The sequence below is a fragment of the Myxocyprinus asiaticus genome, chromosome 36, assembly GCF_019703515.2.
Source record: "Myxocyprinus asiaticus isolate MX2 ecotype Aquarium Trade chromosome 36, UBuf_Myxa_2, whole genome shotgun sequence".
In the NCBI taxonomy this organism is placed as follows: Eukaryota; Metazoa; Chordata; class Actinopteri; order Cypriniformes; family Catostomidae; genus Myxocyprinus; species Myxocyprinus asiaticus.
This window is the reverse complement of record NC_059379.1, coordinates 22,513,641-22,530,817: the sequence shown is the minus strand read 5'-3', so window position 1 is coordinate 22,530,817 and position 17,177 is coordinate 22,513,641. Positions and strand designations below refer to the sequence as shown.

Genomic DNA, 17,177 nt, shown 5'->3' with positions numbered 1-17,177 from the left:
CAAAAATTACTTTTTTCAAATAGTGATGGTGCTGTTTTTTACATCAGTAATGTCCTGACTATACTTTGTGATCAGTTGAAAGTATCAATTTCCTTCTGAAACAGCAAAATCTGTACATTATTCCAAACTTTTGGCTGCCAGTGTGTGTGTGTGTGTGTATATATATATATATATATATATATATATATATATATACAGTACTGTGCAAAAGTTTTAGGCTCTTGTGAAAAATTATGCATAGTGAGGATGTCTTCAAAATTAATGACATAAATATCTTTATCACTTATTGTCATACAAAGTCCAGTAAACTTAAAAAAGCTAAATCAATATTTGGTGTGACCACCTTTGCCTTTAAAACAGCACCAATTCTCCTAGGTACACCTGGACACAGTTTTTCTTGGTTGTTGGCAGATAGGATGTTCCAAGCTTCTTGGAGAATTTGCCACAGTTCTTCTATCTATTTAGGCTGTCTCAATTGCTTCTGTCTCTTTATGTAATCTCAGACTGACTCGATGTTCAGTGGGGGGCTTTGTGGGGCCATGACATCTGTTGCAGGGCTCCCTGTTCTTCTATTCTAATCATTTCTATTTGCAAAAGTAATGTTTGGGAGTCTAACATTTATATTTCCTATTGACACACTAAAGCTAAAGATATATATAACCATCTTCAGACAAATGCTTTTGTGAAACATCATATGTGCCTAAGATTTTTGCACAGTACTGTATATATATATATATATATATATATATATATATATATATATATATATATATATATATATATTACCCTTCTTTCCACAATGGTGCCCGTGTGGAAATTGGTAGATACTGAGAAATGTAGCAAACCAAGGTGTTTTCACCACAAGACTTTCATACCACATTCATATATTTCTTTTCTGCTTTCAATCACTAAATTGAAAGCAAACACATTAGTCATTGCTTAATCTTCAGCACTAGCCAGAAAATAGGTCCTAGAGGATCAATATTTATGCAGTGTTCGTTTCTACACTGACGTAAGGGGCACCTGTGGCATAAACTCAACAAACTACAACGCTGAACACTTGAGTCAGACACAAAAACAGGATTATACAGCAAGTCTCCTCAATTTGATCCAAATTAGGCCTTGTTAACAAGTTTTCATAAGAGTGAAAAACAGAAGGAATGAGAAACAGAGTACATGGAAAATCAGGCCAGCTGTCTGACTCTAGTAACATCAGCTTCTAAAGTGCAAAAGTGACATTATATTGAGCTCAATAAATGAGGTTATGGAAGGAGAGACAAGTGAAAAAGAGGTTCACGTCCAAGTTCTTCTGTTTTTGTGAGTGTGTTACATAACTTCCATCTGAACTAATTTCATCTGAACTCTCTACCTCATGTCCTACTTTCCAGCATTGCTGTAAATCATGACTCTTGGAGTTTAATACTGTATTCCTACACATAGTTGCATCCAGTTATTGTAGCAAAACAGCATTTTGTGTTTACAATTCTCCACTACCCCAGAGAGCTGTCTTAAACCTTACTTATTTCGTTCATCTTTAAAGACATTACAGACAATAATTAGGTAGACACCTTGAAACAATGCACATTCTTTAGAACTTGAAAATCACTGCGCTCATGCCTGAGTATTTAACCCTGGCTTGTCACAACTTGTTAGCCTAAGTTACGTCACACTGATCATTATCTTCTATAACTTTTACCTCTTATTGTTTGGTTAACATTGATAAATCTTTCACTTTATTTAAACAAAACTGGAATGAAACTTCACACTCTACTTTTGCTGTTTTTTCTGCATTTGCAGGAATCAATGAGAACTAAGAGCAAATATTTACCAAATTCCTGAAATGTTAATATTATCAGAGAAATATTTTTGGAGAAAATAATTAAACATTAAGGTTCCACCAGGTAATCATTTAGTGTTGAAAGGATTTCTCTTGTACAAAATTTGCCTTAAAAATTCAAATAACAGTCTACAAATATTGATATATGAATGAGTCACTGGATGTTATCAATTTAGCAGTGGAGCTGGAATTGCAAGGACAGACAAAACAAAGCAGTGGATAGGAGTGGTTCCCTCGTGTTCCTGTGTTTATATAGTTCAGAAGTAGAAAAAAATGGTTTTTTTGAATAAATAAAAAGAAAACAATATAACTGAATGAAACTCGAATCTCAAGATCCATCGCTCTACATAAATATGTGCGTGTGTGTGTGTGTGTTTCTTCAACTTTGGGCAATTTTATATCCCAGGTTTTAATTTGTATTACAACTAACAGATTTCAGCTTTTTTCTTTTTGATATATAAAGGTCACATAAAAACTGATTTGGAAACTTTTAACCATTCTTTCATCATTTATTTTTAGGTACTTTTTAAATGCATTTAAGTAAAGATTTTGTTGTTTTTGCATTGTCCCAGATGCAAATTTTCAAAATTAAACTATGCCAATCCATTAGAAAATTACAAATTATTGCCTGTCTAAAACTGTGATAATTTAAAAAAAAGAGTGAAATAAACATTTTAATATTTATTGTGTGAAAACGATTTTTTTGTATCAGTTTTTCAAAACGTTTTACAAAATTTTCACCACATCAAAACAGTTTTGCCTCTAATAACAGTTTTTTCAGACAAGTGTCAGTGAAGAGCATGCTTGAGATGAAATATGAGCCAAGTTGAGTTAGAAAACAAAAGAAAATTCAAGGTGAATATCAGTTGTGAGCACAACATTTTTACTGGCCATAATTTCCTATCAAGCTGTAATTTTGCCAATTTATGCAAAAAAAAAAAAAAAAAAAAAAAAAAGTGTGAAAATATTATTTAATCGTGTGTATTTAGAATTTATAAAATGTTGGCTAGAAATTTTCCTTAGCAAGACAAAAGGGTTGGCCTTTTTTTCTTTCAGAAATGTTATTTCCACCCAGGAATTCTACAATACAGAATTCTCAGAAAATCTCCAAGTACATACACTGAAGGACATTGTTAGTAGACAAATTTTAAAAAGCAGTAAGAATGTGAAGAATATTTTAACGAGACTTGCTAAAAGTGCCCGAAGTTGAAGGAAAAACAATTTATGGTGCACTGGAGTAAGTAAACAGGACACGAATAGACAAAACCCAAAAAGGCTGAGGGGGCTGAAAGGATGTCGAGCTGACAAAGCACTTTTCATAGCTCAAGGATACATTGAGTGCATTATTGGTTCTGGCTACTGTGCTAGAACAAATCAAATAAATCAAAGCTGCACTGATGGAATCTTATAAAGGGCACTTTATTACTGGAGGTTTTGTCAGTGCATGCCAGTAAATGCATACTTCTTTCTCGACAACAAAGCCAGACAATTCTGGGACCTTTTCTTGTTCCTAGAATTCCCATTTATCCTGTTGTCTTTTTACTAAGTTTACTAAGTTGCCATGCTATCACTGTCATCACAATAAGCGTGGTGTATTTTCCACTGTTATGATTTGCCTGACCAATTAGTTTGTGAGGGGGAAGATCCATTGATAAACTGCTGATGGATAAAGCCCAGCTCTTGTCTAGTTAATGCAGAGCTATGGGTCTCTTTCCTCTTTTCCTCCATCCTGTTATGTTCTGGGCCTGTGTAAGCATGCTGGAGTTGAACTTGGCAAACTTCCCCACATGTTACATAACATAGAAAACCACAGAGCAGCCCAGAGCCAGCATGCAACTCACTGCAGGGGCTAACAGTTATAATAGAGACTAGCACAAGTCTGAGTAATAACCTAGTGCTCTAGTTACACTGTAAAGCACTAATATTGCAAAATGCACAATGACATGTACATCATGCATATTACATATATTATTAACTGTCTAAATCTTGAAGGGGTATTGTGTACAGTGGCCCCTAAATGTATCTGGACACTTTTGTCACACCTACAAATTTAGAAAACGTCTTGTTGTGAATTGCTTTGTTTGGAAAGGATTTGTGCTACAGTCCTTCAAATAACTGTCATTTGGTTTGATATTTTGTAATATAATGCATGGATATTTAAACATAGTAAAGTGTGGCTTAAGGGTCTAAATACTTTTTGGAGCCACTGTATACACATATCACTTTAACTCCTAATTATCAATTGAGGCAAATGTTAACTGTGCAAGTGGGACTGATAATGACCTGAGAGCTTAATCTATCAATCTGTTGCATTTAAAAATCAATGTAGAACCTCATGGTGACTGATACAGAGACTACCAGTGGGGATCAGACAGTTCACATGAGAGCACAAATGCCAAAACCTTAAAATTGTCAGTTAATGTGGAGAATTGTAAGACCTAAGATCTGACTTCAAGGCACCTTCATCTTGATAATCAAAGGCTCTCACAGATAATCATTCACTCTTTACACAGATGTTTGCCCAGACGTCTGTCTAAATCTCTTTGTCCACCGTCTCATTTACAGTACAGTATCAAACATGGAAAAGTAACTCAGAATGTTTCCGTGTCTGGTTGACCTAGACATTCGGTCCCAAAAGGCATCTGTTATGAATGTCACTGCCTGAATATATGGAAGAAGACAGATAGTTTTAACAACAGAGAGAGGGAGAACTCCTATCCATCATTTACACACCGCACCCCTTCCAGCTGGAGCAATTCCAGGGTGGGCTCTCCAAATATCTGTTTCTATTGTGTAGTGTAGTGAATTTCACATAGAAGTCAGATAACAATTGAAAAGAATGTGTGTCACAGCAGAATGAATGAGTTTTAAGCAGCTCTTTAGATCATCTTATGCATTTCAGTTCTCAATTATATTTTTCGCAAGTTCAGTGCACAACAGAGCATCTTCAAAAATAGAGATCAAAAGTTTAAATTAAACTTGCATCTGTACAGATGCATAAATGATCCCAGTTACACTCCTGACCAGTTAACATCTGAACAATTATTTTTAGCATTTCCACATGGGAAACTTGGGCCCACTGTGATTTCCCCAGATACACAACATTGTTTTACAGATTCAATTGTTCAAAACCTGTAATTGACAAAATGCACAGCTTTCTTTTATAATGAAAAAGTAAATGTTGTTGTCTAGTAAGACCTCAGCTCAAACACCAATAAATCCTGTGCAAAGACTTAAAAAAATGTGTGCTTAGCTATTAAAAAAAAAAGTTGTAAACCACACCCACATCTTCTTCTTACCTCCACTTGTAGCCTGACTTCATTCACAACAACAAACATCAAACTCTAAAATAAAAATTAAAAAAACAGATGCAAGTACTGTACCTGAATGTATGGCCATATCATTCCACTGCTTAAGGATAGGGGTACAATCACCACCTCCACACTTTACTAATCCATTTCCAAATCGGACAACATTCAGACAGTCCCATGAATGAAGTTCGACTGAACTCCAGGCTTGTCTGTAAGACAATTCTACACCTTCCTTTGCTCTGACTGAACGTCTCTTCAGCGCCGGCGTGTGTGTGCATGCCCTACAGAAGTGGGTGTGTTAGTGTTTGTCTCTGTGCAAGCCAGTTTCTTGCTTATTACTGGTTAAGTGCTGCTCTCAGGCTCCACTTTCAGCTGTGTTGAGCAACTCCTCATTTTCCCACTCCTTGAAGAGATTTTTTTTTTTTCATTCCAGAGGAGAGGGGAGGAGAAATCAGGAATTTTGTGTCCTGATTTGAGATCATTTGTTTACTACAGAAGTAAATGTGTTTAGACTACAGCCCAACACCAAAGCCCAAACACATTCCAGATCACCTTTGGCCCTCCCCCAAAATGCTGCCCTGTCATTCTCTTCATTGCCTGCTTTCTGAGAGGCAGGATTTCTGCTCTTTACACAAAGTTATGCAGTCGAGTCTTCAGGAAGACTGCCCTATACTGTTCCCCCTCTGGCCTCCATTCGCTCTCCAAAACTCTTGTACTTCAAACAGTTCTAAGTGATTAACATTAACTCTGTTTGCACATTGTTTTTTTTTGTGTTTTTTTCTTCCAATTTGGAATGCCCAATTCCCAATGTGCTTTTAAGTCTTCGTGGTCACGTAGTGATTCGCCTCAATCCGGGTGGCAGAGGACGAATCCCAGCTGCTTCCGCGTCTGAGACCGTCAACCCGTGCATCTTATCATGTGGCTTGTTGAGCACGTTGCCACGGAGACATAGCGCGTGTGGAGGCTTCACACCATCCACCGCGGCATCCACGCTCAACTCACCACGCGCCCCACCGAGAACGAACCACATTATAGCGACCACGAGGAGGTTACCCCATGTGACTCTACCCTCCCTAGCAACCGGGCCAATTTGGTTGCTTAGGAGACCTGGCTGGAGTCACTAAGCACCCCCTGGGATTCAAACTAGCGAACTCCAGTGGTGGTAGCCAGCGTCTTTACCACTGAGCTAACTAGGCCCCCTGTTTGCACATTGTTAAGTGAACTGTTGCTTGAAATTCCAAGACTATAATGTAGAGAAAATGTCCTCAAACTGATCACAGTTATGCTTTTATTTACTATCCAGCTATATGTGTTTTGCTAATGACAGACGCATGCTTAAATATTTAATTACAGTTTTGGAACCAATTTATTATGTGCACAAGGTTGCAAGTAACCCCATAAGTTCAGACCTTTAGTGACAATAGCCTTATAATTATTACTATTAATAAATAAAAAAAATTATAAATATATAAGGGTTTTCTTAACTTAAAGCTGACGTGTTTAAAAAATGTCTTTGTTAAAATACTTTCTCCTATCCCAGCTTAATACGAAGAGACAGCAAGAAGTATACCATTTGTAGGTTGCTTCCCCAAAAAGTGTAAAAATAGCTGGGTTTCCATCCAAACGTTTTATGTGCGTTTCTGAAAATTAGCATTCTAAAAAAATGCTAAACGTTGCGTGTTTCCATCAACTGTATTATGCACATTATCTTGAGGAAGCCCGCTGTGTCATGGAGCAGCTGAACGATCTCCTTGCTTCAGGGAGTTTTATTTGCTGTAATAGAGCAATTACATTATGTTATTGAACAAATAAGTCAAAAAATAAGAGCAATTGCTCATATAACGAGGGCTCAAATGACAATTCCCGCATGCCGCCAGCCTCTATGTACCTGGGAACACCTGCGCTCAAAACAGTTCTGGCGGATTGTGAGGACCCACTTTAACGACGAGCTGTGGGTGAAGTTCTTCCGACTAACCAGGGCTATATTTGAAGGATTGAAACTACTGAGATTGAAGAAATCCTGAAAAGGAGCGGAAACAAGTGACCAAATGGCCTTAACACATTGTTTATGCGAATAAACTGTTTCCATATCCTTAATGCACATTTGTAATTATGCAAAACTCCAGAAAATCCACCTCATCCTAGCGCATCAACTTTAAGCTAAGTATGAGAGTTCATTCGCATATCAAGCGCTTTCATTCAGGATTTCTTAGGTGCAATTTCAAAATTCGTATAACAATAGTTGGATGGAAACCCAGCTTCTGCGAGTCTGTGGCGCTATTAAAATTTGTTTTGAGTGACCATACAGCCCGACAGAGCAACACTGGCTCAACCAATAGTGAGTTTAGGCGGGACTAACTGTTTAGTCGACAAATGGAAGACAGCGGGTGTATTCGGAAATCTGTTTATTTTTGCAATTCCGTTTGGTGATGCCAGTGTCGCATAATGTACACAATTCAGATTAAAGGAGTTTCTTGAAACTGGAAAAATATTCTTAACCAGTATATTTGTTTATATTTTCTCCAATCAAAATATCTAATAAAAACTTAAAACATGATACATTTACCTGATTTTACCTGACAAGATATTAAGACTTGTTTTTAAAGAATGTGTCTTGAAATTAAGTGTATTTTGTCTTGGTGCATCATCAGATTTTCTCACTTGTTTTAAGCATAACAATGGGGGAAACAATCTGCCAGTATCACAAGATTTATTAACTTTTAAGATGAAAACAAGTCTTAATATCTTATACACTTTTGCTTATCAACAATTTATCTTGTTTTAATAATGTTTATATATTTTTTTTTACTAGAAAACAAGACAAATAATTTATTTATTTTTTTGCAGCAATACTAGTAAGAAAATAGTGGAATGAATGCATTGATTTCCAAAGCCTTAACTGAGAGCACTTCTGTAGCATTAACATGTCTGTTCCTACCAACCTAACCCTCAATGAACTGTAGCTTGGGGGGGCTGAAGAGTGAAAGAAGGGAGGCCATGAGCTTCTGAGGTGGTGTTAACAGGTAGATGGGATCTTAACTCTTTTTTGGCATTCCTGCATTTCTGGCCTACATTTGCCATGATATCTCACAGCGAACCTTAAATAATACCCCCAGATTCTTCTGGATGAAAATGTAGCAGCAAAGCCTTTTTTCTTCCGTCTGGAGTAGTCACAGCATGCTGCAGCGTCTGTCTGCCTGCTGGCTGTGTGTAAGCTTTACTTCTCTAAATCTTTCTTTCCTCTAAGTTTCCTGGAAGTCAAACGGAGTGTCTGCTGTACATCAGAATGCTGAACGGACATGCCTTTGAAGTGTCCTTCTATGTTTCACAAAGATTCAGTTAAAATGTCATTTTGATTTTTGTAGTAAGCTAATAACTTTTTCTGGACACCATACTTCCTTAGGGCATGAATAAGTATTCATTCAATTATCAAAATTAAAAAAAAACTTGGGCATTACTTAACATAATGAATCAGAAAGATCTGCATGATGCTTTCACACAGACTTCCTTGCTCAGAAATACAGGCTGCCACATTTAGCATACATAAAAACAATTTTGACTCATGAATCAGCAATGGAAATGGAAGGGTAGGGGAAAAGGGCATACTACAATGCAAAAAAGAAACTCTTACATTTTTTTTTTCTTTTTGTTTTCCAGTAAAAATACCCAAATATTCTTAAAACAAGATATATTAGGGGGCCTGGGTAGCTCAGTGGTAAAAGACGCTGGCTACCACCCCTGGAGTTTGCTTGTTCGAATCCCAGGGCGTGCTGAGTGACTCTAGCCAGGTCTCCTAAGCAACCAAATTGGCCCGGTTGCTAGGGAGAGTATAGTCACATGGGGTAACCTCCTCGTGGTCACTATAATGCGGTTCGTTCTCGGTGGGGTGCGTGGTGAGTTGAGCGTGGATGCCGCGGTGGATGGTGTGAAGCCTCCACATGCGCTATGTCTCCGTGGCAACGCACTCAACAAGCCACGTGATAAGATGTGCGGGTTGGCGGTCTCAGACGCGGAGGCAGCTGGGATTCGTCCTCCGCCACCCGGATTGAGGCGAATCACTACGCGACCACGAGGACTTAAAAGCGCATAGGGAATTGGGCATTCCAAATTGGGTGAAGCAAAAAAAAAAGATATATTTACTAGACCAACATCTAGAAATTGCATAAGATTTATTGTCTTGTTTTCATATAATTCTAACAAAATGTAGTGAGATTTATGCTTAAAACAAGAAAAAATGGGGTAAGAAAAATAAACAATTCAAATAGAAAACAAGTTTATTTTTCTAACCCAATTAGCAGATGATTTTTTTCTAGTTTTAAGCAAAAAGTTGACTAACTTTTGTCATATTTTTTCTGAAAACAAGACTTAATATCTCATGCCATTTTGCTTGTCAAGTAAACATCTTGTTTTAAGAATATTTAGATATTTTTACTGGAAAACAAGACAAAAATACTTATGAAAAAATATTTTTTGCAGTGTAACAAAAAAGTTGCAAAAGTGCTGTGGTAAATACCATGGTGTATATCTATACACACTTCCAGTCAAAAATTCCAGTCACACCTACTCATTCTTTATTATTACAATTTTTCACATTTAAAAATAATTGTAAAGTCATAAAGTGTGTGTGTGATATTTATTTGACACCATCATTGTACTGCGATGTAATTTTTTTAAAAGCAGTGGACAATTTACAATGTATGGTTGAGATGCAATGGGAGTTTTGCTGATGAACTAACACTTGTGTTCTGTTAACTTACCATTCTTCCTCTCTTTCAGGGGCAGTAGACTCGGTACAGACTGCAGGGAGAGCTCCTGCATCACACTGGTCACTGCTTCACTCTGAGGACTGGGCACAGTGCCACTCCCCACGGCAGACACCATGCTGCCAGGGTTTAGCTCCTCCCCACGCTTTGCCTCCTGCGCTGCCAGAGTGACAGGTGGGTGAAGTAGTCAGACCTGTAACAGGTTAATCACAGAGACAAGTATGAATTAGACACTGGAACACACCCCAGACAGGAATAACACAAAGATACAAAGGATGTCATGTTTGCAGAGTGAGAACTGAAGAGTTTTACTGGCATCCTCTCTGACGGTTCTTAAAGACCCCATGAAATGGCTTGACAAGCACAGTTTTCTGTCCAGTTTTCACTAAGAATGGGCACAAGTACTCGGAAGTGACAGTAATGATCAATAATGATGATCGAAAATGATCATATGTGATGTGACTTTTCAATAAATTCAAAATCCAGTAACAACTACACACAAAAGTGTCAAAGACAGACTTTAGTTTTTATTTTGAGATTGATTATGGCTTGATTTTCTGCGGTACCTTGTTTTAAATGAGTATATCTGAGTAGTCTATATAATGGACTATATGTCAAAATGATTTATGAGGGGGCGTGATAACCATGACCGGAAGAGTCTGGCCAGATGTGTGTTTGATGTTTAAATGACCGGAAATGTCTGACAGGAAGTCTATTTAATGGTTGAATGACCGGATGTTTTGACAGGAAGTCTGTTTGTGAGATAACGGCTGTGTCTCGTTTCAAAGGCTGCGTCCTCTGGAGGTCGCATTTGTCAGCCGCATACGTCATCGAGGGTGTCTCGTTTCATAAAAACGAGTAGGACACTTCGAATGCAGCCTTCGAATGTGACCTACTTTCACGGGAATTCGGAGGATGCAAGAGGTGTATCCTTTGTGGGCACTCACAACCCACAATTCTTTGCTTCAACGGAAATGTCTAAAAAAAATATATAACGCCAATTTGCCCATAAATAGGATGTTCAAACGAGGAATGTTAATTCCCAAGTTGAAGTACCTCAGTAGATGGGTGCAGAGTATATAATATGTATTATTATATTAATATATAATTAAAATAAAGTATTAGACTAAAAGTACACCTGTAAAATCTATTTCTTTTCTCTTTACATCATTAGAACTTTCCTAAAATGTACCTCATACATTCCCTTCCAAAGGGAATTTGATCCCTTCTTACTCAAAGTGCTCCCGCTTGCTAAAGAGTGGCGTGCTGTCATAGTAACCATGTTACCTTCCGTTTCCGTTTGTCCTACGAAGGCCGTCTCATTTAAACGAGACTTGTTTAAAGGAGGACGCTCGGTATACTGCAGCCTTCAAAGGACGCATCCTATCTGGCACGCAGCCTTCGAAACGAGACACAGCTAACAATATACCTAATGTTTTGACAGGTGTTTATGTCTGCTAACAATAAGTGGAAGTGTGTTTTAACTGCCCAGTTTTGACCTTTGGTTTGACAAATGTTTTAAGTGATAAAAATTTTGTTGAGCATTCGGTTTATAAGGTGTGTGTCTTATAAGTCTCCACATTCAGAAACTATTCTGAAGGTTGAAGACCATGGTTGAAGATCGTCTTTTTCTTTCAAAGAGATTGTGGGGTCCCACTTTGACCAAGTTTCTCCACAATCCTTCTGACAGTATCAAGTATCAATTTAATTTAACCGGTAATCGTCTGTGTATGTACGATTTTGAGCAAACAAATTGTGAAGTGAAACTGTACAACGTGGATGCGGAGTATGTGTGGGACGAAGACCCTTACTTGTTTTTCATGGAAAAGACTGGAACGTGTTGTACAATCAAGTCCGGATGGATCTGAATGATCATGGAGATGACCCGCTTATTCATCAGCAAATGGGATAATCTCTGAGACCAAGCACAACGAGCGGTTTCAAATGAAATGTTTATTTCAGTGGAAGGATCTAACCATTATAAATGAGATCTTCTCAAAGATTCACCGAATGCTCAAGTGGTGTGAGATGTACGATCGCTATGTTCAAGTGAAAGATAAAATGTTTCACCCCCGAGGTGTGTGTATGCGTAGTCACAGAGGCCAACATGTAACACCACCTATGTACTAAAATGTTTATGTTTCAAGACAACTCTCCAGCAAGCAATAGTTGTGGCTCGTTGCCCGAATTTAAACAAATGTTTAATTGAATTTAAATGTTTAATTCTATCAAGTATAAATTAATGTTAAAACAAATGCACTTACACCTGACATTTAAAAAACTATTCTTTTTTAACTCTTTATTTACCAAGTTTTTAAAAGCACACTTCATACGACTAGGCAACTAAACACAACAATCTGTGTTACACAGCAACAATAAATACAAAGTAAATTAAAACAAATGTTTAATTACATTTAAATAACTTTAATTCTACTAAGTATAAATTAATGTTCAAACAAACACACAACGATTATTTAACAAACTATTATTTTTAAACGCAATTTACAAAGTTTTTAAGCACGCTTCATACAACTAGGCTACTAAATACAACAATCTGTATCACCAAGGACCAAGAAATGCAAAATAAATTTAAACAAATGTTTACTAAACTTGAATATGTTTGATTCTGCCAAGTATAAATTAATGGTAAAACAAACACACTTGCAATGATTATTTAACAAACCATCATTTTTAAACTTTTTATTTACAAAGATTTTAAAGCACATACACTTCATACGAGTAGGCTACTCAAAACAACCTGTATCACACAGCATCATGATATACAAAGTTTGATTTAAAAACATTTAATTAAATTTGAATAAGTTTAATTCTATGTATAAAATGCATGTTAATACAAACATGTTTACATGGAACATATATCAAACTATCATGTATAAAACTTGTGAATTTATGTTTTTTAACGTGCAAACACCTCATTATGATTAATGATATGTGATTATTATTATTTTTTCTCCCCTTTTTCTCCCTAATTTGGAATGTCCAATTCCCAATGTGCTCAAGGTCCTCATGGTGGTGTAGTGACTCCCCTCAATGCAGGTGGCTGAGGACGAATCTCAGTTGCCTCCGTGTCTGAGACCATCAATCCGCGCATCTTATCACGTGGCTTGTTGAGCGCGTTACCGCGGAGACCTAGCGCGTGTGGAAGCTTCACGCTATTCTCCGCGCCATCCACGCACAACTCACCACGGTGCCCCACCGAGAGCGAGAACAACATTATAGCAACCACTAGGAGGTTAACCCAACGTGACTCTACCCACCCTAGCAACCGGGCCAATTGGTTGCTTAGGAAGCCTGACTGGATTCACTCAGCCTGCCCTGGATTCAAACTTGCAACTCCAGGTGTGGTAGTCAGCGTCTTTACTTGCTGAGCTACCCAGGCCCCGAATGATCCTTGCTCTTGAAGGACTAGGCTGTTTTTGGAGGCTCCTTATATATTATGACATGATTGCCTCACCTGTTTAACCTCTCCTGTTTCACATTGCCTTGTTATTTTAACTCATCAATTTGTTATTAGTCTTAAATTGCCCCTGTCTCAACTTTTTTGGAGTGTGTTGCAATCATCTGATTTGAAATTACTGTACATTTAAAAAAAAAAAAAAATTCACAAGGTCAAATATCAAATAATGTTTAGTTGTAGTGCTTTCAATGTAGCAAAGGGTGAATATAATTTACAAGTCACTCCTTTTTGTTTTTATTAGCATTTTTCATACTGTCCCAACTTTTTCGGAATTGGGGTTGTACTTAAATACAGAGCATTGCAAAGGAGGAAACTCTCCGTCATTTTAAATAAGAGTCCCAGCTTAGGCTTAGTTCAATCCAGCGTTATGCACAAAATCTTCATTTTTTCTGGTTATTATTGGGATTTTGGTTGCACAATAAACTGCATCTGGGATTTTATTCAATTCGGCTGATTAATCGGTTATCAGCCTTTGCCACAACCTTAGTTATCGGTATCGGCAAAATCCACTATCGGTCGACCTCTAGTCTAAAGCAAGCACACATAGACTAAAAGCCACAAAACTCTCATTCTGATTTCATGGGGTCTTTATATATCCTCTTGGAATAGTAAAACATATTTGTATTTTTCAAAGAGCACAAATAAAAATATCTCACCCCCAACAAATGACCATGCTGAGCAGAATTTGAAATACATTTTCAACAGCACACTTCCCATGCAGCACAGCCCGTGAGAACAGAAAAACTGTGCCATGCATGTCCCTTTAACCTATATGAAACACTCTATCACTCGCTTAATTTAAACCAGTGAAACCACTGTGGGTGGGTTACATGGTCTATAACGCACAAGCCCACACTCTCCAAACCGAATGCTGCAGTAGGTGCATAGTTAAGACGACCATCCCACCGCAAGTTTAAACATGTGCGTGAACCATTGAGCAACATCGGAACACACACATTCTCAATGTCTTCCAATATAACTGGAGGCATCAATTAACACAAGCATGCAATACAATCAGGAGGAGAACTTAAAGCCTCCAGCTGTAAGTTAAGCAAGATTTTTGGAAAAAAAGTTGTCTGGTCTCTTTTTTTCCAACTAAACAAAGAATGATTGTACAGCTATTTAATATTTAAGTTATCAGCAGTCCTGCACAGAATTTGCGCCTGCAAACCTCTGCTGAATGCTCAAGATTTCCGCAGAATTCAAACACCCACAGTTCGCACATTGAACTTCGGTTGATTATTTCTTTAACCATTCATCCATCATCAGCCTACTTCTCATTTTGTTCACATGCCCATGTTGCTTTATAAGCTCAAAGCATTCTTTATTGCTTTCATTGTCCTTTATCATTCTTTACCCTTAGCGTTAGAAGAAGAATGCATTAAACAGAAAGAGCTGGAACGAAATCCTGGAAGCAAGTCTGGGACAATCCCTGTAGCAGTAAAGGCTCCACAAGGAGCAGCTGAGGCAGACATTAAACACAACTTAAAGTATCATCTGACTGGGAGCATGCTGATGGCAATGTTCAATCCGAGCATTTAAAATGAAGAAATGCTGGTAGCCCAAGTCACAAGTGCACATTCTCCATTTGTGAGGTAATGTAGCACATCTACTGATATTTGTAAGGGTATTAATTGTGTGGCCATAACTGAATTCAAGGCCCAATTTAAAGGGATAGATCACCCCAAAATAAAAATTCTGTCTTCAATTACTCACTCTCATGTTGTTCAAAATATATTTGACTTTCTCCTGTGGAACACAAAAGGTGATGTTAGGCATAGGCACAATGGTAGCCTAAGTCACCATCTTTTTTTCATGAAATGAAAGTGAATGGTTACTGAAGTGGTCAGTCCTTCACATTCTGCCTAAAGGTGCAGTCACATTTACCTTCGCAATGCCGAAATTCTGCAGGTGAAATACAGTCATCTGAATAGAAATCTGCGCAATCGTGAATTTTGCAATATGGACTTCCGGTGGCAAAAAATTTCCCCAAAGATTTCACGTGGAGTTCAAGTTTGGTGAACTTTGACAAGCGAATTCGCCACGCTGACCAACAGGATGTTGCTTGGTTTGGTAGTGACCTCTGTGTGGGTGGTGCTTTGTACACAGCTACACTGAATATTCACAATGGACAAGGATATAATTTTAGTGCTGAGTTTCTTTTGAACTTCACTCTCACAGAGTATAAAGTGCAGCATTAAAAAAAGGTTTTTAGCTGGTTTCACGCTCTCAACGTCCGCCCATGCCTTCTTCGCCTGCAGAATTTGGCCGTACAAAGGTAAATGTGACCACGCCTAATCACCTTCTTTGTGTTCCAAAGCAGAAAGAAAGTCATACAGTTTAGCAACAACAGGAGAGTGAGTAAATAATGACAGAATTTTAATTTGTGGGTGAACTATCCCTTTGAGAATGAAAACAATAGTGGTCTGCTTTTTACTGTGAACATCTGAGAAATGTTGCTGGCTGGTGTTCTTAAAAGGCATCCTTTAACAAAATCAGTGGCTATGTTTACATGTACACCAATACTCTGATTATTGCAATTAATAAGGAATAATTAGATTAAGATTTTACATGATTTAGGCAAACCTCTTCAATCCAGTTTACATGCTACTTTCTAATACTCTGATTATATGCTGAGAAATGTGATGTTTTAATGCTAATGTAAAATAATATTTCAAAAAAACATCCTGTTGCACATATGTAACCTATCTTTAAATACAGTTTGGCATAAGGAAAATTAGTCAGTCAGTTTGTGTCTTTTTGAACAACTTTTTTTTATTAAAAGAACCGGTTAAGAGTCATCCATTTGACCACTGGATGCGCTGTCTGTTTTGATTCACTAAAAAGAATCAGTTCATAAGAGTCACTTGTTTGTGAATCAGAATACACCGCTGGATGTTGTTGTGCTCCGCCCGTGAGGGCAAACTCATTTGAAAGACATACTTGCCATTTTTTTTGTGGAATACAATCTTTTTTATCTCACCAACATTAAATCTAGACTTCAAACGGATATTCACAACTTGGGAAAATATGTTTTCTTTTGCCGTGGGGCTGTAGATTCTGCAGTTGGGGAGCACTACTGCTGGAAAACAGTGCAAGAAAATGCTGTTTCGCATGAAGCCGAGAAGTAAGTGCAGCTTATGTTTCGTGATGTTTTTGAACCTGTGCTTCAGCGTAACATCATCCGTCTGCAGCACTGGTGCAGGCGCACTTTGGTTAGAGTGGAAGAAATGCAATTAAAGCATTTACATGCCAGTATAAAGCGATTAAAATAGGAGTACTCATATATTAATGCAATTATCATTACTCTGATTATTAGCATAATCGCAATATCATAATCACAGTATTCTGTTTACATGAGCAACAGTTTAATCACAGTATTGCCTTAATCGCATTATGAGGGTGCGTGTAAACGCAGCCATGTCTAATTGAATGATTCAAATATTTTTTTTAAGTAAGGTTTATCCAACATGTTAGTTAATGCATTTCTCATTATGAGCTCATCAGCATCTAGGGTCTATCAATATGCCAGTCCCACCCTGAGGTCCCATGAGAAGTTTGGTGGAGTGGAAAGAAAAAATCATTTAGTGTTGAGTGGTTACCTAATATTTGAAAAGCCTTTTGAGAACATTTAAATATTTTTTTTCACTTGCTGTAAGCCTAAACAGTAAAAGCAGAGTTGCAAGACCCATGGCTAGTTGTGTTCTTTTCTTTGAGAATTGCTATTAGATCACGTCTTTCACTTGCCAGCCATGAAAAAAAAAAACCAATAACACATGTTACCATTA

The 17,177-nt window shown here is 37.5% G+C and overlaps 1 protein-coding gene across 4 annotated transcripts in view; it reads right to left on the bottom strand.

The window, feature by feature from the left end:
* The window catches only part of LOC127426915 (myocardin-related transcription factor A-like), a 44,262-nt gene that overhangs the window by 25,653 nt on the left and 1,432 nt on the right, over window positions 1–17,177 (bottom strand). For 3 of the 4 annotated variants that reach the window (XM_051674049.1, XM_051674051.1, XM_051674050.1), the window contains exon 3: window positions 9,906–10,104. In XM_051674049.1, the coding sequence (XP_051530009.1) occupies window positions 9,906–10,029 (124 nt within the window). In that variant the 5' untranslated portion in view covers window positions 10,030–10,104. Of the gene's footprint in view, window positions 1–5,220; window positions 5,515–9,905; window positions 10,105–17,177 lie in introns of those variants that run through there. The other variant, XM_051674052.1, reaches the window with a different exon arrangement.